Source organism: Pelodiscus sinensis, chromosome 12, assembly GCF_052426305.1.
Source record: "Pelodiscus sinensis isolate ZL-2025 chromosome 12, ASM5242630v1, whole genome shotgun sequence".
Taxonomy (NCBI): Eukaryota; Metazoa; Chordata; order Testudines; family Trionychidae; genus Pelodiscus; species Pelodiscus sinensis.
The window spans coordinates 50,223,518-50,238,179 of NC_143063.1; the positions used below are offsets into that span (position 1 = coordinate 50,223,518).

General features: G+C 56.9%; 2 protein-coding genes across 2 annotated transcripts in view; one reads left to right on the top strand and one right to left on the bottom strand.

The window, feature by feature from the left end:
- Nucleotides 1-585: 585 nt before the first annotated feature.
- NOB1 (NIN1 (RPN12) binding protein 1 homolog) lies at nucleotides 586-13,696 on the bottom strand. Its single transcript, XM_075939768.2, has 9 exons — nucleotides 13,553-13,696; nucleotides 12,202-12,334; nucleotides 11,159-11,292; nucleotides 9,944-10,015; nucleotides 9,369-9,509; nucleotides 8,980-9,198; nucleotides 8,109-8,206; nucleotides 7,350-7,494; nucleotides 586-3,938 (listed from the first exon to the last, which is right to left on the bottom strand). The coding sequence occupies exons 1-9, from the start codon at nucleotides 13,652-13,654 to the stop codon at nucleotides 3,669-3,671; spliced, it is 1,314 nt and encodes a 437-aa protein (XP_075795883.2). The 5' UTR covers nucleotides 13,655-13,696; the 3' UTR covers nucleotides 586-3,668.
- WWP2 (WW domain containing E3 ubiquitin protein ligase 2) overlaps nucleotides 13,676-14,662 on the top strand; it is a 75,664-nt gene continuing 74,677 nt past the window's right edge. The window contains exon 1 of the mRNA XM_075939767.2: nucleotides 13,676-13,803. Within this exon, the coding sequence (XP_075795882.2) occupies nucleotides 13,768-13,803 (36 nt within the window). The 5' untranslated portion in view covers nucleotides 13,676-13,767. The remainder of the gene's footprint in view (nucleotides 13,804-14,662) is intronic.

Consider the following 14,662-nt stretch of genomic DNA (forward strand, 5'->3'; position numbering starts at 1 on the left):
TTTGCTTCAACAGTCCTGCTAGCGAGCCCAGAGTGATGTTTGCTGTTGTTGAAAGTGTCCCACTTGCTTAGCCTGTGGGCCCGTGACCCACGCAGCCCGGTCCACAAGATGATTGCCCTGTTAGCATGCTGTGTCTGACGTTAGGAGTATGGAGTCATCGAGCGGTATTTCAGCAGTGCTGCTTTGGGTCACTCTTCCTGCCAACGCTCCAAGAACAGCCACGGGTCCCTGAGCAAGGGCAACACCCTGTGACCAGGCCTGGCCTTCCCGTCTACATTTTGCTTCACCCTCCTCCCCACCCAAAATACTTAAAACCACTCAGGAAAAGAGCCAGGCCTGGAGCGGGGAGCGAAGGGCTGCACCCAGGCTAAAAAGGTCTCGCACAGCCATGGCCAAGCCACAGCTCACGAGATGCATGAGGCTCTCCCCCACCGTGACTCCAAGCCACCCCCGCGCTCCAAAAACAGCCCTCCCCTCCTGGCTCCCTGCCCTGCCCTGCCCTGGGCAGGGGAGCCGTCCAACGTGGCCATTAAAGATGGCATCAGTGGGCGGGAGCCTGATGTGGCCAAAAAGCCTCGAAACACGTTTAGAGCTTTAAGTTTATTTTAAGTGGTCAAAGAAGCAGCAAAGGAGACAAAGCAGCTCACAAAGAAAACACAGGGCAGGGAAACTGAGCTAGGGCCGGCTTACAGATAATTCCTCAGCCTAGAGCTCGTTCCAGGTAGAGCCCTTCTATTCTAACAACGGCCACCCGGCCATGCGACCAGATTAGAGCAGGGGCCGGCCGCCTTTCAGAAGCAGCGTGCCCCAGCGTACCCGCCTGCCTGGGGCTCTCCCCACTGAGCATCCTGCTTGGGCCCCAGCCCTGGGCTCTCAGGCAGGAGGCCTCCCCGGAGTATGGGGGGAGGGAAGGTGGCTAAGGCAGCAGACATGCTGCTGTGGGGAGGAGCAGAGCGCATGCTTCTCTGCAAGCCACGTCTGGACCAGAGCCTCGCCCCGCTGGCAGGAAGCCGGTGCTGGTTCCAAGCTTGCAGGGCGCGTGATGCTGAATTGCCAGCACGGGCGCCCCGTTGTGGGGAGGCTGTTCATTGCGCGTGCCACTGGAAACCATCTTTGCTGACCCCTGGAGCAGAGCTTCTGCACTGGCCCTGTCGAGCAGGGAGAGCTAGGCCTCCGCGACCTCCAAACCCTTGCGTCCTTGCTCCCGGCTGACCAGGGCCGTGGGGCCTGGTCTGCGGGCACGTGCAGCCGGGCAGTTAGCTAGCGGCACACGGGGTTTGCTTGCAGACAGCTGCCCTGGTGAGCTGACGGGCCGTGGGGGGGCCGGGTTCTGGCCTCAACGTAGCTTCCCTGCCTCTGGAGCCCTAGCGACTCCTGCGCTGCCTTTCCCTGAGCGGTTTGGCAAAGCGCCTCTGGCTGCGTCTGAACGGGGGGGGGGCCCTTAGGAGCCCCGCCCCGGGCTGTGAGGGAAGACAGTACAGCGGCTCCTCCTGTTCCTCTCCGGGCTGCGCCTTCCCAGCAGGCAGCAGCCCCACTGAAGCGACCGCTCCTTCGGATCTAAAATACCGACGGGGCACCGGAGCCTCTGGCTGAGATTCCAGCGCAGCACAAGCCCCTTCGCTCAAGGTATTTGCTGGCTTCCTCCTCCCCAGGCTTCTACTGGCAGCAGAGCCGCGAGCGCCGCCCCTCTGATGGGTGGGAGGCCACGCTCGCTGAGTTCCTTGCAGGGAATTCCATCAGCGGCAGCTGAAGCCACGGAGGCAAACAGCTGCCCAGCAGCCCTCTAACTGGAAACCATCCCCCTCCCTGCAGAAATACGGGGCAGGGGAGTGTTCTCCAGCTAAGGGAGGCCTGTCCTGCCACACAGCCTAAGGTGCTTCTGGGCTGGCTTGCAGGCCACCTCCAGGGGGCCTGATCTCAGGCAGCAGCGAGCTCCCAGAAACAGGCCACAGCCCTGGGAGCACGTGGAGCCAGGCACCCGAGGATTTCCTGCTGCTGCCTAGGCTGGCAGCTACTTCGCCGGCCTAAGGGCATGGAGAGGTCTTGGTGACCCTCAGGGCCCCCCCCTCGCTGTTCTACAGGAGCTACTCCCGTCGGGCCTGCTGGACGTGCTACACCTTGCACCCCAGCTCCTGGGACTCAGCCATCGCGTCCTGTAAGGTCTGACATGGACCCTGGGGACACGCTGGTCATGCAGCCACGAGCCGTGTTTCAAATAATGCCCCAAGGCACAGCTGATAACAGGCGTTTCTGCCAGACCTACTCTGTCTATTCAGCTGTTCCCACTTCACAGGACCTAGGGGGTCTCTGAGGAAGGACCGAGGAGCCGTTTTAGTCCTGCCCCTAGAAGTAACGGGGTCTGGGGTCACAAGAAGGAAGGTGGGGTCATGCAGGGGCTGGCTAACAGCACTGCAGGGCACGTTTGTCAAGCGCTCAGCCTGGCTGTTACAGCTTTGTGTGTGTCTATGCCTGGTGCTGCTCTTATCCCTGCTCACACTGGAGCTGTTAATACCCGTCCGTGTGTTTGCTCCCAGTTAGTGCTGTTACAGCAGAGCTGCCGGCCGCCGGGAGCACGTCCGTCTGTGTGTGTCGCCGGGCGGGGACAGCCACCCAGGGAAAGACCCTGCGTGGCCACAGGGGGATGCTTCAGGTGAGGCAGGGACTGGACGACGCCGTGTGTGAACCTGCCAGGCAACGCAGGGGCTACCAGCAGCCTGAGAACAGCTGGGTGGCAAACAGAATGGGGGCGAGGAGAGCTGACACTAGAGCAGCACCCGCAGGTTTCTCATTGGGGCAGGGGCTTTTGGGGCTACTCCCCTGGGAGTTACACAAACAGTCCGGGTCTATTGCCAGTGTTCCCAGACTGCTCACGCCGGTCCCCTGCAGCAGAAACAGGAGCCGCCTGCCTTCCCTCTGCCGCCTAACTCACAGGCAGCTGTTGGGGGACGGAGCGGATGGCTTCTAACCCAGGTTCTGGCGCGGGGGCAGCTGTCTGCTCCTGCAGCGTTAACAGGGCCCAATTGCTGAGCATTCACCTTGAGGGGTTTGTTAGCCAAGTCAAAACATGAAGGAACAGACTCCACCCGGGCGCTGGAGTCAGGCTGCTGCGGCGCTGTCAGGCCCCAGGAGATGGTGCAAACTCTGCTCCTCTCTCTGCCAGGGCATGGCCCGAGGGGCGGTGGCCACGGGCTACCCGAGGCCCAGGGCCACATGCACCACAAACTGCCCTAAGAGCCGTTGTAGTTGCAGTTAGACAGAAGTGGGGGGTGGGGCGGCAGCACCCAGAGAAGCCGTCATCGCTAACGGCGCCTTTGCTGCTGCTCCCCGCGGGGCAGGAGCAGTGAACAGCACGTGGCCGCCTCCTGCAGCGCGTCCAGGGCCCTGCGCTCCCCGACCAGCGGGCTGGAGCCTCAGGGCCAGTGGGGAGTCCACAAGGACAACGTGCACCTCCCAGGCTGCCCGCAGGCATTGCTGGGCTCCTTAGCCAGCCAGCTGAGCCAACAGCCCCCCCAAGCCAGGCAGCGCAGGAAGCTTTGGAACAACACTGGGACGCCCTGCGACAATTCTCCCCCTCCTCCCGGGATCAGACACGACCACATGACACTGCTTATTGTCCTGAGGCAACGGCTTCCCTCGGAGGCAGCCAGCTCACAGCAGGGCCCCTCCCTTCATCGCTTCTTCACAAACTTCTTGGTCGCAGCGTTGGGGTTCATGCGCCGCCGGCCTGCCCCCAGCGCTGCGTCCCGGATCTGCAGGTGAGCCGCCCGGCTATAGATGTCGTTTTCCGCGAAGGGAGAAACCCCTGCGATGTAATCCGGGTCAAAGACGTTGGTTTTCTGCCTTGCCTTCCGGGAAAGCCGCTGCTGAGGGAAGTGCTGGTCCTCGGACAAGTGGGGGTTGCTGGCGTGTTTCCCCCCTTGGGGAGTGGGCAGGGAGTACTGAGAGAGAAAGGAAGAGGTGTTACGGAGCAGAGACCCTTGCAAAGCCCCAGACAGAGGCTGGTTCTGCCCAGGAACTCCTCCCCAACTAGCCTCATGCAGCCCGGATGCATCTAGGCACCTACCTACAGCAGCAAAACCGCAGCTGGGGCTCTAGCTACCAGACGATGGCTGGAAGGTGAAGCTAGACAAACGCGGGCCAGAACTAAGTGAGGGTAACCAGTCACTGCAATAGCACCCGTGGATTATCCAGCACGGGCAGCGTTCCTAGCCAGCCCAGCTGTTTTTCTGAAAGACGAGCTCTAATTCCACCACTGTGACTGGGCGGGAATTAGTTCAGGAAAACCCTACGGCAGTGGTCCCCAACGTGGTGCCCACCGCATGATCTGGGCCCCTGCCCCCGGCACATGCGTGTTGCCGGCCCCGGGCGCATGGACGGCCCCTGCCCTGGGCACGCAGCACACGGGCGGCCCCAAAAGGTAGGGGACCACTGCCCTACAGGCTCCGTTACGCAGAGGGCCAAGCCAGATGATCACAGTGATCCCTGCTGGTTTAATCTGAGAAACTCCTTCCCTGTCAACAAAGCAGAGCACCAGCAAAACCATCCCCAGCAGGCCTCTGAGCTGGGGGCCCTGAGCCATTAACCAGACAGGCCCTGTGCTGGCGGCACTAGGCTGGCGCGACAGCAGAGCAGGCAGCGTGTAGCCCAAGTGTAATTTAGTACCGGGTACAAGCCTATCAGTGTGCCGTACAACGACCTGCTCGTACCTTCGGCTGCTGTTTGCCCGTCTCTCACGATTGGGTAACGTTACTGCTCCCTGTTGGCTTTACAGATCAAGCTGCACCTCATGTCTGCATTGCAAAGTAAGTTGTGTCTGCTAGCGCCTATTAATCGTGTCTGAGACTCTGCCCAGTTGTGTGGCGTGAGTGGGACAGCCCTCACATGCGCCCACGTGGTCAAGAAGTGGGAATCTAGAAGAACCAGGAAACAGCCATTGTGTCTGAGGCTGAATGGAACTGGCAGCATTGACGGACCCTGGAGACAGGCAGAGCCTACCCGAGAAGGAGACACCCCGCTGGGCAGCCTGACACTCGCCATCAAGGGTAACTCTGGACACCACAACATAGACTAACACCTCCTAATGACGGAGGACTGCAGCATGACACCGCAAAGCCCACAGACTCCAATGGAAACTGACATGAATCGCCATCAACAAGAACCCGACTCCTCACTCGGTCAGTTCTGCCTGGCCAGTAAGACTGACTTGAGCCATGCGTGTGAATGCATATGCTCTCTTCCCTTTGTATTCTCAAGCAACGCAGCGCATTGCCTTTTCCCCTAGAAAAGATCCAGGGTGCTTCTTTTAAGAGTAACGTTTTTCTGGAGAAATGGTAGCGGGGGAAGGTATTCACTGTGGTGATCGATAATTTTGCTTAAGGCCTTGAAATATGATAACTGACAGCTGGACTATGTAAAAACTGATCGATCATTCAGGTGTGTGCACCCCTGGTCGCAGAGCTACCAGGAAACAGGGAGAGGGATTAGATTTCTTTGCTTCCACCACCTTTGCTCGGGGTGTGTGTGTGTGTGTGGGGGGGGGGGGGTATTGTCCAAGGTTCACATACCCTCAGTCACAGCAGGGCTGAGCAAGGGAGAAAGGTTTAGCATTCCTCTCCACACCACGTGCTGGGGGAATTGTGTGACATGGTTATTTCCTCGGGTGTAGCGGGCCCGAGCTCACAGAAACAAGCTAAGCTTCTTCTCTGTACCCTGCTAGGCAGGGTCTTTAGGAGAATGGACAATAGGAAGAAATATTGCTAAGTCCCAACAGTTATTTGGGCAAACTAGATGGAAGCGGCTGAACAGAGACATTTGGAAGTGTTTAAGAAAAGGACCAGGAGGTGTGGGGGTTAGTTGGGGAGTTCTCCTTCCTTGCTAACTTGGCAGTGGAACAGAGTCCACGGAAAGGGGCAGGCCTGCAAGGAAAACGGGATCAGGCCCAGAATAAGCAAGCAAGAGAGAGATTGAGGGCACTGTGGCAGGAGTAAGGAGAAGCCACAAGTACAAGCACTGGAAATTCAGCTCCTTGGAATGGTAATATCTGAACTGATGAAGTTTGTATTTTGGGAGAAAAGCAAGGGCTTTAAGGGAAAAGAATGAAGTCAATCCTGCAGAGTCTGGAGGGAATCGAGCATTTAAAATTGTTGTAAAAATGTTAAAAAAGAAAAGAATTCTTGGTTTCTTTGCAGCCAATCTAAAGGAAAAATGGGCCCTTTTCCAAAAACACATCTATAAATAATCTAACTCCCCCCACCACCTCCCCCCCAAAAATCTGGTAATTTGATTATGGACACTTTAATCAAATTTGCTAAAAGAAGGTAAGGGGTTTCTATTGGAACTTAACTACCCCAAATGAATAAAAGGGAATGTAATCTTTGTACAGCTACGTAGAAACTGTGCAAGAAATCTTAAGAGAATGTATGCACACGTGTGTCCGTGTATATATACAGTGTAAATAGGTGAGGTTTTAGGGTCCAGGACTCCTGTTTTATAGGTTTGTGAAAAACCCTGCTTTGTAGGCTCAAAGTGACTGGTTTGGTTTTTAATAAGGCCATTTCATTAAAAGTTGTAAAACTGACAAAACACTTTTTGCCAGACACAGGTAACTAGTGTTGCTTTGCTTTTGGTATTTAGCATTTAACCCTTAAGATACCTCAGTACTTTCTAAAGTTCAATATCTTTTTAGAGACCAAGCTGTGGCTGGTACAAGAGGCAGCCAGAGCCGGGAAAATGGGGAGAGATTCAATGGGAAAAGATTCTGGATTTCTTGGTTTTGGTAACTACAGTCAATAAGAGCTATAGTAAAATAATGAAGGAGAAAAGGCAATGGTAGGCCCCCCGAGCCTTAAGATGGCTCTAGGTAATCAGAGCATCACTTTAATAAAAGTCCAGGAAAACTTCATGAACATAAAAAGTTACACCCTCTATAAATTAATACGACTAAAGTAACGTTACAGCAAAGTACAAGGAAGGTGCATTTTCCCATGACATGCAAAGTATAGTGTAAAGGGTAAAAACTGTAAATTAAAATCCTATGAGGGCTTCAAGAGCCACACCAGGTTGCGTTTTCTCTCTCAGGTTGCTGTTGTGGGAGCAGGACTTACATCACAAGTAATCAGAACTCTGGTAAAAGCTAGTGTGCCCCCTTTTCAGGCAAATCTACAAATCTACAGAGTCTAAACGCAAGCCAGAAAGTGTCTGTAAATGCAGACGGCCTAGCGGGCAGCAGTTAATAAATGTATCTGCTCAACAAACTACCTGAAATCAAGCTCCAATTGGGATCCCCAAAAGGGGGGTGAAAAGCGCGTCCCAAGAGTGCTGTGCCTCTGCGCGACGGACGACCTACTCACCCGGAGCCCGCGTGTGTTCAGCACCTTGGGGTTGCGGGAGAAGTGCATGTGGAGGGTGCCGTCAGCGCCCAGGCTCACGGCCACCTTTTTCAGCGTCTTGTTGCCACAGTGCGGACAGAAGACCCTAGTCATGTCGGACGTCGTCCTAGAAAACAGAAGTGGGTCAAGGTTCCAGTATCACAGCGTGGGGCGCCCCCTTGCAGGAGTCGAGCACCCAGCCCAGATGGGCTCCAAGTCCCGACCCCACTGAGGGTGGAGCAAGGCTCTGAGCACAGGATCCAGAAGGAGGAAAGTCCCTGGAGCTAGGTGATGCGCTGGCTTCGTGCACCTGCTTTTCATTGCTTAGGCTGCAAGCTGAATGAGTCTGTTCAGTCCCCACTTAATTCACGACAGGCGTTTAGCCACCAAAATACCCCCCTTCGCTGCTCGGGAGGTGACGCCTGGGCTGAGTTCTCCTGGCAAGCTCTCTACACGCAGCTGAATCGTTTAACCTTCCTATTGCCCCATTCAGCTGGCTCAGCACTAGGGATGTGACTGGGTAACTGGTTAACATCACCCTTACCAGATGCCTGGGAGCAGCTCTGGCCTGCGGCAAGTGGCAGTCCCAGCTGGGAGAGGGAACTTGCAGGCTGCTCCAGCTGAGATCCCACTTAGTTGGTTAACCAGTTAACCTAATGGTTAACCAATGAATCTGGATTTTACATCCCTACTAAGCATCAGCTCCCAGGCAGCTCCCTGCCCCGTGCTCGTGACACGTACTTGAAGCAGCCATGACAGCGTAAGATGTAGCTTCTGGCCTGCTGGATCAGCATGCCGTTCGTTGCCAGCACGTGGAGACCCAGCTGGAGCAGAACGTTCTGCAAGAAGGAACAAGCACGGAGAAAAGTGTGAAGGAGGAACCTGCAGACGCACCAAACAACAAGGCAAGTCGCCAGAACTGTAGCAAACCCAGGTGTGGATCGTGGGCCTGACATGGAACCAGCTGCGGGGACGGCCTAAAGCCAGTTGCAAGAGGAGCTGTGCGGCCAAAGCAGGGAGAGACGTTACTGCTCTCCAGGACGGCCATAGACACTGACTGCCACCTTGGAGTCGTTACCCCTGTGGACTGAATGGCTCACGGGGTCCGACCAGGGCCCACCTCGGCCAGCAACCTCTGAGGCCAGTGCCTAGTGCAGCAAGACTCGTGGTGGTGGGCACGCGTGCAATACGCTGCCCGCGGCAGGGAGGGGGAGGCTCTTCCTAACCCTATTCGTTAGGTCAGTTTATGCCCCAACACCAGCTACTGACTCCATTGACCTAGCTTGGTGGGGCCCATCTCTTCTCCAGGGCAGACAGAAACGCCACCTGCAGGGAGGCGAGCCCCTCGGTTCGCCCCTTTTCTGTCGTACAGGGCCGCTGGTGCACACCCCTCTGCCGTTCCTCTACGTGCTGGGGACGCCAGGTTAACAACTGCCCCTTGGTTCCTGCCTGGTCTCTCTTCGAGCCAGTTTCAGACCAAGGCGCTTTGCTTCTCATGCTGCGATCGCGTCTGGGAGACTTGGCTGGTGTGGACGTGCTCAATGATGTCCTGCCCTGTGCTTTGGCCCCCGTCCCTCTAGGGCAGAACTACAGTCCCCCAGCCCTTCCTTACCTGCATGGCAAAGTCTGTGGTCACGCAGCCGACCTGCACGTTGGCAGGAGCATCGCAATGCCCCATCCCCTGCTGGATCCGTTTGATGTTGTCGGGCGTTATCCAGCCTTCTCCGTCGTCGCTGTCCCCGTCACTTCCCTCCTCCCCAGCGCTCTCCTGATCCATCCCAGGCGGCAATGTCGCTGGGACCTCGGGGCTCAGGGAAACGGTGTGAGCTTTCTGCAGGGCGAGAGATGCTGTCAGAGGCGTCCCATGCAGCACGCAGGCAGGAGAGGGGAGTGCCGCCCAAGGAGGGGGCGCCAACCGAACACCCGCAAGCCAGGGAGAGAATCCAGCTGAAACGAGCTGGGGAAAGACAAGGGAATTCAAGAGCCCTGACTGCCTCTCACCAGAAGCTCCTGCAGGTCCTCTTCGATGCTGGGCAGAGGGTTCCTCCAGTACAGGAAGGCCCCGAACTCGGGGCTGTCCTCTGCTGCCCGCGGGCGGCTTGCCGAGGTGGACACGCACGCATCCGCCTCCAGGCGCTGGGACTGGGGGAGAACAAATACAACAAAGTTACTAGACTGCTGGGACATCCCCAGAGCCTGGGGCTGCCGCTGCCTCCTTGGTGCCCAGGCCTGACTGCTTGATCCTAGACAGGCAGTGGGGACAGAGGATTAACGTGCAGAACGATGGGACACTCCCAAGGAGCCGGGAGGCCCTGGAAGAGAAGCGAGAGCATGAAGGGAGGAGGCCAGCACAGGCAACCCTGTAACCGTTCGCAGGGCCAGGTTCTGCGAGCTCCACTCCTGTCCTGACACTGCCTGTGATGAAACACCCCCTGCCTCAGTTTCCCGGGATACAACGCTCTCAGGCAACCTCACCGGAAATGAGCCTTTGTGGGCGTGGAAGGCTCTTTTCCCCCTGCTAGCACCTTCCCCTGGAGGACCCCCAGAGGGTTATCCCGGCGCATGCAAACAGGTACCTTGGATGGCAGGTGGAACCCAGCGATATTCACAGGCGCCTCTGGATGCCGGATGGTGGAGCTCAGCTGAACCTGCGGGGGATTAAGAGCAGCAATGGGGTTAGCAGGCAAAGCAGAACTCCAGACCCGGACCGGCCTGGGCTAGTTCCCAGGCCAGAACACCGGGACGGCCTGGGGCATCTCTCCAGAACCCCTCCAGCCATGGAGCTGAGTTGACTGGACTGGCTTTCCAAACCGAGTGGAAGATGCTGAACAGCTGGCGGATGATTACACTTCAACTCATGGCTAAAACGGGCCCCCCCAAGCATGGTTCAGTCCCCAGGATCTCACCCTACATGCTTACTTTGCGGGGGAACTGGTTTCCTAAGCTGGGCCACATCCAGGTGAGGGGAGTGCATGGGGCTTGCGCTGCCTTTATGCCTCCCCGGCTCTGGGGATGGAGCGGTTCCCAGCAGAAATCAAATCCCACAGGGCCACCAGAGTTAGGGCAGCCAGGGAGGCTGCCCAGCAGGTGGCAATGCTGCTCAGAGTCCTTGCAAGGTCACAGCTCTGCCCCTAACATCCTTCCCCCCTCAGCACTATTGCTGAGTGTTGGAGGCAGAGGGGCTTGGCCGGCTGGCTGGGAACGCAGCCTTACAGTGGGGTTCTGCAGCACCTGCACTAAAGAATCTGCACTGGGCCAAACGTGGGGCTTTAGAACCCTTTTATGTTGCAGATCTCACCCATGAGGTGTTCGTAAGAAGTGACAGACCCTACCTTGCAGTCACACACATTTACCTAGTGTATTGACTGACAGCTGTTTACACGCATCACGCAGTATTGTACTTTCTGTGCTGTGCATTTTAGAGAGACTGGATTTATTTTGAGGGGGGAACGGGGCGAGGTGACTACGGCCGTGCAGCTGTACAATTCTTTTAACGCAAGTGTTTCAGAGCTAATGTTTTACCTACATTCTTTATTGCAGCCAGATGCTTCTTTTCAATTATTTGTTTTTCAAATTTCTCGGCTACCCAGAAGTGCTTTTTGGAGACCAGACAAAGGGTCATGTGACATGGCACCAAGTCACAAAAATAGATTCAGCCCAAATTTTACACCAAGAATTGGAATTAAGCTCCTCCCCCCCAGCATTGTACCTCCCCACGAAACGTGTGACCCGCCCATTCATCCACCCAGCACCATGGCAGAAGCCTGGATGCGTCACTCAAGGGAGTTTACCTTTTTTTCTGGTTCTGTCTTCAGATGAGCCACTCCAACGGTCTCTGCCTCCAGCTGGTAGGTCAGGGCTAGCACCTGGAGATCTGTGGCTGACAGGCTGGGGTAGTCGCCTGTCTTTTTTGAGAATTCTGTCACTGTAACAAAGTGAGTGTGTGGTCACGGGGGGGAGTCCTGCCTGAGTCCGACGGTTTGCAGACACACGGCTCTTAGGGAGGCCTCCTAGAAATATATGAATACAGCGGGGGGACTTGGGGTACCTAAATAGGCTGTTCTTTTCTTTGAACACTCCCGTCTATTGAGAATTCTTCCCCAAACCCTCAATTCCTAAGGGCATTTTCTCTTTAAATCTCTTCCTCAGGTCTTTTCTTCTGGTCCATGGCTAGCTGTACGTAAAGGGGGGGAGGGGTGCTGCTCTCTTAAAGAGCGCAGAATCCAGAGGTAGTGTCACTTTCTCTTGACTAATGACAGTAAGGTTAAGAGGTAGGTTTTAGTAGCAATGGGATAAGCAGATCAAAGATTCATTCCCCCAAAACAGTTTTATTTGAACGCTATCCTCCTCTCCGTGAACTTTCCCCCCAGAAATCACAGCCTTGTCCTATGTCCCAAGAACTAGGAAGCAAACCTGATTAGAAGCCAAAGTAAAAACTATTGCGCTAAGCTAGGGAGCAAATTCATAGCACTAATGGTGAGAGCACGTTTGATACTTACAATCACAGAACCATAGAGCTGGAAGAGACCTCAGAAGGTCATCAAGTCCAGCCCCCTGCTCTAGGCAGGACCAATCCCAACTAAATCAACCCAGCCAGGGCTTTGTCAAGCCGACACAATGGTTTGTTTCTCTCGCAGGAGCAGGAGCTAAATAAAGGAATGGGACTTTCACCTTGACCTGTGCTTCATAGAATCCAGAGTAGACAAACTACAACGAGCACAGCTGTTGTGAGTAAAGCCGTGCGAGTACCGGCCCTGGCAGGAAGGCCACTGGAGTTGGCTGTGGGCAGCTGCCGTAGTGCTCTGCCAGGTGCCCATGAGGCCAGCTCACTTACCTAGTTTAACATACTCAGGGAAGGGCTGTTTGAAGTGAAGCTCATAGGGCAGCACGGCCAGTCGCCTCCTGGTCTCCTTGTCCCGGATTTCACTCACCACCTCCTTAATTGTGTAAACGTTTCTGCCGAAGTCCTGGTGTACGAGAAACACAAGAATTTCTGCTACTGGGAACTAAAAGACAAATGACCAAGACCAGAAAGGACCTGGGGATGCCCAGTTCCGTAGCCAGCCTGGTGTGATCCAAAAGCAGCTCCATACACAACGCCCATCACCGTGGAGCCAGACACTGAGACAAGAGCACTCATAACAACACCCTCCCACCATCCTGCTGGGAAAGGGGCTCCCAGGGCAGGCAAAAACCTGGCTTCCCTGCTCTACAGTTATTAGTGGGGTCACTGGATGACTTAGGCAAGATAAGGCCGTTCTGGAGAAGCTAAATGAATTATTTGCATCAGCCTTTGCTGCAGAGAACATGAGGCAGATTCTCACACTTGAGCTATTATTTGTAGGTGATAAGTCAGAGGAATTGTTCCAGATTGACGTGCTGATAGAAAAGAAGTTCTGAGATAAATTCAGCAGTAAGTAGGGCCAGATAGTATGAAATATGAACATTTCTCTAAAATATGCAATTACAAAGCTATTTTCTATGGCATGTAACCTACTGCTCAAATCAGCTTCTGGAACAGGTCACTAGAGAACAATTATCATGATGCCCATTTTAAAAGAAGGCGCCACAGGAAATCCCGGCAATCGCTGGTCGCTAACTCTGACTTCCGCACCAGGCGAACTGGTTGAAACTATAATAAAAAAAAAACCAAAATGCTCAGACCCCTCGCGGAACAGGATTTGTTGGGAAGGGCCAGCAGGGCTTTTGCAAAGGGCACTCGGCCCTCAACCCGCCTGAATTACTGAGGAACTATTCAAATTCTTTGATTTTTCAACCAACACGTGGACAAAAGGTGACGGGGGGGGGGGGAGAGGCCCTTTCCCGGCCAAGGCCCCCCGAAGCAGCTGCCCTGGGAGGAGAGGGAAGGGCCCTTCGCGTGTCGGTTCGTGGGGGGGGGGGGGGGGGAGCAGCCACGGGCGAAGAGTCCCTGAGGGCTCGGGCGACTGGCGGGGGGGGGGGGGGGGGCAGTCACATGACGCCTGGCAGGTCTGCGGCTGCGCCCCCCCAGCTCCGCCCCTCGCGAGCGACGTGACTCAGGGTCGGGGGGTGCCGCAGCCAGTTGCAGGACCCCCCCTTTCTCCGGGCGCCGCTGGTGAGGGCGGGGGGCCCCCCCGCCCTGGGGCTGCCCGAGGGCCGGGGCCCGCGGAACTCCCTGCCGCAGGGTCTCCGCCCCCCCGCTCTACCTGCAGCGGCGCCCCGCGCAGAAAGGCCCCCGCGTCCGCCACGACGTGCTCCACCGCCGCCATCTTAGCCAACGCACAGCCCGGGGCGAGCACGCGATGCATTCTGGGAGCGGCAGTATGCGGCGGTCGCGGGGCACGCCGGGAGTTCCCCCTCCCCCCCGTGACGCGCTTCCGGGCCGCGAGTCAGGTGGCGAGCCGGCGTCACGTGATCGCGAATGCCGGAGCCGGAAGTGGAGGCGAAGCCGTCGCCGGTAAATGCAGAGGGGTCGGGGGGGGCTCGGCATCTCCCCCCCCCCCCCGCGTGTGTCCTGGGCCGGGCCCGTAACGCGGCTCGAGGCTCCCCCGGGCCCTGCGCCGCCTCCCCACGGCCCCCCCCCGCCGAGACCCGGTCCCGGGGCGCCCCCCCCCCGCCGAGACCCGGTCCCGGGCCCCCCCCCGCCGGGCCCCGCGCAGCAGCGGGGCCGCTCCCGGGGGCCTGGGGCCGGAAACGCGTCGGACCCGCGGGCGAGTCCGGGCCGGGCGGGGGGGGGGTCTCGCCGCTTCCTTAGTCCGCCAAGAGCCTCCGTCCTCTGCTCCCCCGGGCCGCGGGGGGTCCTGTCCGTGGGCTGGTTCATCCTGGGCTCCGTGGGGCCGGACCAGTGGGGGATCCGGCATCAGCCCCTTTCCAGCCCGGGGCTGCGTCTAGACCTGTCTGCACGGGCCGCTTGAACCCGGACTCTCGTGTGAGAAATCAGCGCCTCTGGCGGGGATACTGCGCTGCTCCCTCCGGGCACAGCCCTGTTGCAGAAGGGCCAGTGCAGACTGCTCAGAGCAGTCTGTGTCTTTTTAATCTTTCCTTGTGTGGAAACCACGCCGTAGCCTCCAACGTCTGTGTCCCTCCCTGCTAACCGTGTCCACTTCCACTGTGTCCTTTTTGAGCTGGAGTGACTAGAACTGGGTGCAGGATTCAAGGTCTGCGTGGACTGGAGGTTTATATCCTAGTGATCTGTTCACACACACAAAGGGGTGGAGCTTTACAGCTTGTTAGGACAACTCCACCAAGAGAGCAGCTGCGCTTACGGAAGAAATTCCTAGTACTGGAGCTTGGTTGCAAATCCGCTTCCTCCCGCT

Bases quoted from the DNA above. Each gene is read 5' to 3' on its own strand.
- NOB1 (XM_075939768.2), bottom strand. From the start codon at position 13,654: ATGCATCGCGTGCTCGCCCCGGGCTGTGCGTTGGCTAAGATGGCGGCG. The intron at 12,335-13,552 runs GTAGAGCGGGGG...CTCGTACACCAG, and splicing joins TGCGCGGGGCGCCGCTGCAG to GACTTCGGCAGAAACGTTTA. The intron at 8,207-8,979 runs GTAAGGAAGGGC...TCCTTCTTGCAG, and splicing joins CCACAGACTTTGCCATGCAG to AACGTTCTGCTCCAGCTGGG.